Source organism: Muscardinus avellanarius, assembly GCF_963383645.1.
Source record: "Muscardinus avellanarius genome assembly, chromosome: 1".
NCBI classification, from domain to species: domain Eukaryota; kingdom Metazoa; phylum Chordata; class Mammalia; order Rodentia; family Gliridae; genus Muscardinus; species Muscardinus avellanarius.
In genome coordinates this window covers 83,601,994-83,610,239 of record NC_137786.1, presented here as the reverse complement: position 1 = coordinate 83,610,239, position 8,246 = coordinate 83,601,994, and the positions used below count along the sequence as shown (strand labels likewise).

The following is an 8,246-nucleotide window of genomic DNA, read 5'->3' as shown; positions in this document are numbered from 1 at the left end:
AAGAAGTGCCAGGACACTGCTAAGTAATAGCATGTCTGTGGCTAGTCTCTGACCCTCGTGGGAACGCACGTGGCGTTCTGTTTAGAACGCCATTAATGGTTGGTTGCTGATGGAGGCCTTTATCTAGATTAGGATGTTTCTTTCTAGTCTTAACTTACTAAGAGTTTTAATAAAGGATGGATTTAAAATTTTACCAAATATCTTCAGCATCTATAGAGATTAAACTTTTCTCTATTAATCGAAGCTGAAATAAAGGCCCATGAACAGCCCTACTGCCTCCTAATTTAGTCTACATGTCCCTTGCCCCCCGTGCCAGGAGCTGAATACACTGTAGAAGCTGAGGGTGTGGCTTGAGGCGACCTCTAGGCATGGCACCAAAAGCCTTCTTAGGCTGCCCGGCACAGGGGCTTGGAGGTTTCACTTTCTTCCCTGGTAAAGGGGACGTGGAGCATGGAGTCAAAGAAGTCAGGCAGGTGGAGGCCCCCAAGCCCTGCCACCATCCCACCAATCACTGCACAGGCCGAGGGTCCAGTTGGAGCTGGAGGTTTTGGTACCTAAAGTATCCTGTGACCCCTGGCCATGACAGTCTCTAGTAAGTCCTTCCTGCCACCCTGCAGGCCAGGTGGCACTGAGAGAGGAGCCCCCAGAGAAAGCAGCGAGGCCTTCGGGCTCTTGGGAGAAACGGGGATTCCTCCTGCTCTGCCCACTGCCAACTGCGGTCCCGGCCCTCTTCCACACCACTGCTGCCACTCACACCAGGACACGTGGTCTCCCCGTCGCAGGACCCCTCGAGCAAGATCTGGCCTGCAGCCACCTGAACCAGGCCTTGCCCACTGAGCGCCCCAGACCTGTTCTGTCTGCCCCTGCTCCTCCTACATCCCATTTTGGGAAAAGGATGGGTGCCTGAACCTGTGCCTAGGAGCATGGCCATTCACAAACCAAAGCAGAGCCTGGCACTGCCAGCCCTGACCGACAGCCTCCTTGCCCTCATCTCACCAGCGTCTGCCCACCGCTGGGCAGGAGGGTTGCCCCGAACAGAAGCAACAATAAACAGATGAGGGTGGAGCCCAGTCTGACACAGTTCTATGAGGCAGACTGGGACGGATACCCAGTGCGGCGTGTCCAACCTGTTCCTAGCAGGAAGAGGCAGTCTCTGTGGGTGAACTCTCTCAGGCCACAAGAAGCCCTAACCCAAGCGGAGGCGAAAGGTGGCGATCTCCATGGGCTCCACGTAGATGTCAGTGCTGTTGGAGGGTGAGGCCAGAGGGTACAACAGTGTCAAGGAGGTTGGCTGCAGGAACCCCACGTCCAGGCCACGGAAAAGGCTCCCCAAGGCCACCCTGCCTTGGCTCGTGGTGCAGTTGAAGCCCAAGTTCTTGGCCTCGAGGCCGCAGTCAAAGCCCTTGCGGTGTAAGATGAGTGCAGTGTCTGCCGAGGGCATGGAATCCTCCTCAGCCGGGAGCGTCCGCAGGTTAAGCAGGTGGAAGTCGCAGGGCAGCGAGGAAGCCAGAGGATGGAAGGAGCGCAGCCCGGAGCCCGGGAGCTGCCGCTGGGCCACAGGCAGGGCGAGCACCGGGGTGTTCAGGTACATGGAGGTCAGGTGGCTGAGGAGGGATGGGTAGCTGGTGGAGCGGCCATCCTGGACCTCTTGGTCACTGCTCCTGCTGTTGTGAAAGATCAAGTCCCTAAACATGGCTGCCAGTGTGGAGAAAAAGCCAGGCACAGTGCCCTTGGTTCGCTGTTCCAACAGGAGGCGGAAACGGTTGCAGGTCCTCTTATTGTCCTTGAGCCCTTGGCCCAGGCCCCGGTTGTCGTCCTGCATCAGCCGCCGGTCCAAGATCACCTCCAGCTGGCCGTCACCGAGGCTGGACACGCCCAGGGCCTGGGCAGTGTGGAGTGTGAGGCGCTTCTGCGTGTCCTGGATGTAGGCCATAACTGGCATGGGGTAGAAGTTGGCCTGTAGGGGCAGCTTCTTGAGATACCGCCGGGGCTGCACCTGAAAACCATTGAAGTCCGTGAAGAAGGTGCCCTGGCTGTCAATGTCCGTGCGGATGCGTAGGGCCAGCTCCTTGTTGACATAGTCCCGGATGTCCACCACGGATGACACTTCCAGAGACAGCCCCTCCACCCCAGGCACATTATAGAGCCGGACCACCTGGTGAACGTGCTCGTAGTACGCAGCCACCTCTGAGAAGAAAGGGCCTTCAGTGACCCCAAGCACAGGGAGGTCCTTGGGGACGTAGGGCTTGGCCTCGCCGTCAGGCAGGAAGAGGTAGGCTCCGCTCTTGTCTTTGGATGTGCAGGTGCCGTAGATGAAGAAGTCCATGTCTACCTGATGCTCCTGCTCTTCGTCCACCCTTCGGATACTCTTGAGGAGCCCGGTAAGGCCTGAGAACCAGACCTGCATGTAGCGGTTGCTGAGTGCAAAGTCACTGCCACCCGAGTCGATGACGTGGAGAGGGAAGACTTCGTGCCTGGCGACAGACAGCTGCCGGCCGTGCAAGTAGACACGCACAGAGGCTGGCAGCACGCGCTGCCCGTCCAGCCCCGGCTGCAGCTGCAGCACGCTCAGGCCCAGAGCAGGCAGGCGGATGGGCACGGACACCTGGTAGACATCAGGGACCATGTCTGTGGCAGAGCTCCAGTGCGCGCCCACTTGCACAGCCAGGGGCTGGCCCTCTTCTGAAAGGACACGCAGCCGGAGCGTGCTGACCAGCAGGGACACCACGCTGAGCCGCTCCTGTTCCAGCGGGTTGAAGAGCACCACAAACCTGGGTGAGGAATCCAGCTGGATCACTGTGCGCTCTGGCAGGGCGTCGTGGTGTGAGCGGGTGTCATCCATCTGCAGGAAGGGAGTCTCGGGATCATAGTGGTAGGTCTCCTTGTCTCCCAGCACCAGGTAGTGAGCCGTGTTGATGATGACCTGCTTCAGGCCGACAAGGGAGCGCAGAAGCCTGGCCCCATAGTCGGCCACCACCACCTCCTTGGCGGTGCCGGTAATGGCGTCATGGTGCTGGAAAAGCCCGAGTGTCCTCCGGGCCTCCGTCAGAAGGGAGAAGTCAGGCGACGGGTACTGGCCAGCCAGTCCAGAGTGACAGGCGTGGGCCATGGCCAGGCTGTACAGAACCTCGGCCCCCCGCAGGTGGGCCTCCAGGACCCGGTCCAAGCTCTTGTAGAAAGGCCGGGAAGTGTAATAGCCTGTCCAGTAATGGTCCTCCCGGTCCGCGTAGGAGAAGAAATCTCCGCTCAGCACAGGAAACCCCGGTGGCCGGGCCCCCGGCTCCACCCCTGTCTTCTTGTAGAGTGCATCAAAATAGTCAGAGAGGGTGCCAAACTGGGCCTGCACATGGAGGTCAGGCTTGCTGTTGAGGAAGTCGAAGAGCCGCTGGTAGTTGAAGAACTGGGCATCCCACTCCTGGGGCTTGTTGTATCGGAAGTCATCGCCCAGCGGCACCAGGAGGACGTTGCTTCGGAACAGCCGGGACTTCTTCCGGCACTGGTCCAAGAGCAGGGCCGCCCTCTCGGCCACGTTGGCGTCTGTGATGGCGCGGGGCGGCACCTTCCAAGGGCAGTTAATGCGTCCACCAGGCAGGCGTTTGAAATCAAACTGGCAGCAGATCTTGGGATCCGGGCCACAGGTATGGGGGACGTCGTAGCTGTAGAAGGGCATCATGTGGCAGAAGATGTCTGTGCTAGAGTCCGAGTCCCATGTCTGCCTCCACATGAACTCCAAGCTGTGGGTGGCGGCAAAGTGCTTCTTGATGGCATAGTGTACCCTCTGGATCAGCATGCTGGTCAGGTTGGCACGGCGCAGCAGGTAAGGCATCGTGGAGCTGTGTCCAAATGGGTCCACGGCCCAGCCAGAGCGGGGGGTGGCACCAAGGTTTCTCTCCAGCCACTGGTGCCCCTCGATGAGCTGGTCAATCAGGGCAAAGTTGTGGGAGTTGGCCTCGTCTGGCATCACCCAGCCTCCGGTGGCAATTTCCAGCTGCCCATTTCCCACCAGCCTTCGGACCGCTGCTCTCTTCTGGGCATTGATGTTGTCCCACCACTTGGCAAAGAAGGAGACCTCTGCCCAGAGGAAGCGCCGCCGGGGGTCCTCCTGAAGCTTGGACACCATGCTGTTGAGGATGTGCTGGGTCTGCTCCGTGTAGTACTTGTCAAAGGTCTTGATCCAGCCTGGGTCGTTGTGAGAGTGGGGCACCACAAACACCTGCAGGTCTTCAGAGTCCCAGTCGTGCGGGCTGTAGGATATGTCGAAGCCCTGCCTCCACACACCACCATCCACATTGTCAAACGGCAACTCCTCCGACACGGTTAACATCTGCAGCTCTGGCTTCTGGCCCCGGTCCCCCAAAGCAAACTGGCAGTCCTGGGGGGAAATGGATAAGAAACTGGGCCGGGGCTCTGGGGGCACCACCCAGGAACCATTGGCCGTGTGGTAGGGCAGCAGGGCGGGTGGGCCCTCCGCGTTGGCCGTCAGCTCCAGCACGGACTCTTTGATGTGGCTGATAATCTCATGGTTCTCTTCCAACAGCTGCTCCAGCTGCTCGATGCGGTTCTGCAGCACAGAAATTTGGCTCCGGGGAAAGTTCCCACCATTCTGGTGCCGGGTGGGATCGTGCTGCACGCGGTCCAGCATGAGATAGAGCGAGAAGACGGCCACACAGAAGATAGCAGCCCCGCACACGGTCACCTGCTTCTTCAGCTTCATACTGCCCTCCACACACTCCTTGGAGGTAGAAAGCCTCAGGGTTCACCAGTCCTCAGTACCGCAGCCGCCAGCCCGCGCGCCGCGCTCGGCCGCCGCGCAGCACCCTGAAACTTTTATTTTTTATTTTTTATTTTTTTGAGGAGTGAGTTACTGGAGATTTAGTCCAGGAACATTCTACCCCTGGCCTATATCTCCAGCCATATTTTATTTTTTATTTTGAAACAGAGTCTCCCTAAGTTTCTGAGATCCTCCTAATTCAGGCTCCCAACTGCTGGGATTACAGGTATGTCCCACCTTGGCTGGCTCTCTCTTCTCCATTTCACCTGCCACCGCCCTATTTCAAGCAGGAGCCATTTCTGAAGATAATTGCAGTGACTGCTTACCTAGTTTTTCTGATTCCTCTGAGATCTCCACACACTTATAAAAGTAAGAAATTTTTCAGAAGATAAGAATTTACCTTGTAACTCCACTGACTTAAGTCCCCCAGTTGTTTACACTGCCAATAGGTAAAGCCTCTGAATGCAGGACAAAGGGCATAAAATACTCCATGACCTGACTCTGCTAACTTCTATACTGTTTGCTGTTTCTATGCACTCGATGTTGTGGTAATACCAAACATCTAAGCATGCCTCACCATGCCCGTCATACTTCTATATCTTTGTCCTGGATATTCCCTACATCTAGAAGACCTCCTTTGTCTGGCTAAGTTCCAGCTAAGGCGCACTCCTCCCGTGAATCTTTCCCTGGCCTCCTAGTCCTGATCCAGATACAACTGCTATTGGACTTCCCACATCATCTCCACCCTGGAACTAATTCTGTAGTTGTGAAGTTTCCTGGGGGATATCTCCACTCACTGGGAACCTTTCCCATTTGCAAAGACGCTTTGAATAACATTCCCCCCAGGAAAACACTACCTTGCATGGTAATTATAAAATAGAGAGAGATATGTGTTTGTGTAAAGACATATAAATGAGAAAACATGCCTATTTTCTTCTCTATAAACTACGAAGGTGATGGCAGTAATAGCATGAGCTACACATAATCTAAAGTAGAAACATATGCTTAGAAATTAGATTGCGCAGAAATAAAACTGTATGCAGCCTTACATAGAAAAATCATCTTTACTATGCTTGGTGAGTATTTCAAACTAATATAATTTTGAATGTTCCCAACATAAAAAAAATAAATGGATAGCCAATTACCCTGATTTTATAACCACTCCTAATATCTATGTATTGAAATGCCATATTATATCCCATAAATATGAACAATAACTCTGTGCCGATTAATAGTATATAAAAATGAAATTCATTTTCAATATAGTGAGAATATAAGAAAGCACAGTTAATACTTTCAGGACAAGGTGGCTGCCCATTAGGAACTTATTTCCCAGATTTCTAACAACTAAGTTCTTTCATCTTAGCTCTGTCAACTGAGTGTACAAAACTTAAAACAAGCTGCCAAGATAGGCAACCATCCACACAAATTACTTCAGTGTCAAGTTTTGCAAAGACTGAGCCTGTGACCCCACCATGCAAGGATGCCACAGCTGGCTACAGTACACTTTCACTCCCCATGACAGTTCTGTTTGTACAGGGAAGCACCCCCTGCCTTCCAACATAATGATCTGCTCGTATCCTTTCTCTTTTCCTATTGCCTCCCTTAACTAAGAGTACATGGAAGGAAAAAGTTACTACAAAACACATTAGGCACCCACACGTTACTGGCTTCTTTTTTACCAGTGGTTCTGTTACTATCTGGCCTTTTATTCAAATAACCCACACCTTTTCTTTTATAAGATAAATTAAAAAGAAATTTCTGACTGCTGAAAACAAAATGTAGTGGCAAACAGAAGATTTTGATGGAAGGAGGTGTCAGGTAGAAATTCCCCCACAAATTCCAAGTATTCCAGAATCAGTTCATTTAAGAAATGCCTGCTTGAAGATGCAAAACTCTCAATTGATATGTAAAACATATCAATTATTTTTTCATAACACTTAGAACTCTCTGAAATATTTATTTAATTTTTTGGTAACTTGTTGCTACCTCTTTTCCCCTCCTACCAAAAACAAGTTCCAAACATTCAAAAACCTCAGCTGTCTTTTTCACAGCTGTACCCACAATAAAAATATTCAGTACATATTTTTCAAGTGATTTACATGAATTCTTAACATGAATTCTTAACATCTGTGTAGTGTTTTAAAGAAGGGGACTCTTCACTTATTGTATAAGAGTCTTGATATTAATAGTTGGGGATGGAGGACAAAAGTTGATTTTAGAGAACAGAACATGTCAAAGAAGAGAACCCCTTGATTCCACAACTGATAGTATTTTTTCATAGGGTTGGGATCATTATAGATTGAATGCTGGTGGTTTCCATTAGATTCTAGGATTCTTATATTCAGTTAGTATCTAAGAACTTGATCTAGAAAAATAAATATAAGACTTCCGGGAAGATGGCGACCGAGAAAAGCGGGGCTTAAGAGCCCCGCTAACAACAAATCTCCATTACCACAAAATCAGCGCCTTTCATAGCCAGAAAACACCATCACCAGTGAAACAAAAAATCACCAGGCTCCAGAGAGAAAGCGGACTGAGAACAGAGCCACAGAGGAGATACACCGGCCTCGCGCCCGAGGACACGGCAGACGCGGCAGCAGCGCCATACTGCCCGCGGCAGCGGCGAATTCACCAGATGGCCACAGCAAGCTGAGGTGAGCCACTGCGGAAGAGCTAGGCGAGATTTCTCCGTGCAGAGAGCATCTACAGCTCCCAGTGGCTGGGCTCAGCACACGCTGCAGGGACTCAGAGTAGAAATCAAAATCAAGAAGAAAAACACCAGCCCCACAGCCGAGGGCGTAGCAGCGGCGCCATATTGCTACCGGCGGCAGCAGCAGCGAATTCAGCGAGGCCAGTACAGCTACATCTGCGTACTCAAAAACAGTGAGTCAAATTGCAGGCCACAGAGGAGAAATCCCTGGGACTTGACCCAGTGGGGGAGGGGCGGCGGCCGAGATATCACACCATAGGAGAACGTGCAACCTGGCACCCCCCACAGTCTAAAGCAGCCTCTATCGACTCTCTGGGTCGGAGACTCTGTGATAAAACCCAGTAAAGGAGTAGTGGGGTCTGAGATACTACTGACTCGAGATCCAGAACACCTTAAGGGAAGTCATAGTGACCCAAGGGAAGAACCCAGTGAAGGCACAAACATACGAAATCATGGGAAAGAGGAATAATACTGGAGCAATTAATGCCCACAACACCACAACATCAGAACCCAATAAAACAGAAAATCAGAGATTTCTAGAAGATCAAATTAGGAAAATAACTGTAGAAATAATAGAGGTGCTTCGAAAAGAACTCAGAGAGAGCCAAAAAGAGATAAAGGATGCAATTAATGAAGTAAAGGCCTCAATTCAAAGCACAAACAACCGATTAGAACACATGGAGAACAGAATCTCGCTCTTAGAAGATGAGCAATCCAAAAATGAACTCATACTTTCTAATCTAGAAAAAAATATCCGACAGC

General features: G+C 51.9%; 1 protein-coding gene across 1 annotated transcript; it reads right to left on the bottom strand.

The window, feature by feature from the left end:
- Positions 1-1,186: 1,186 nt before the first annotated feature.
- Positions 1,187-4,888, bottom strand: LOC308274300 (alpha-mannosidase 2x-like; the record flags this gene model as incomplete). The annotated part of the gene is made up of 1 exon (XM_080711891.1): positions 1,187-4,888. The coding sequence occupies exon 1, from the start codon at positions 4,712-4,714 to the stop codon at positions 1,187-1,189; it is 3,528 nt and encodes a 1,175-aa protein (XP_080568017.1). The 5' UTR covers positions 4,715-4,888.
- Between the last annotated feature and the right edge of the window lie 3,358 nt (positions 4,889-8,246).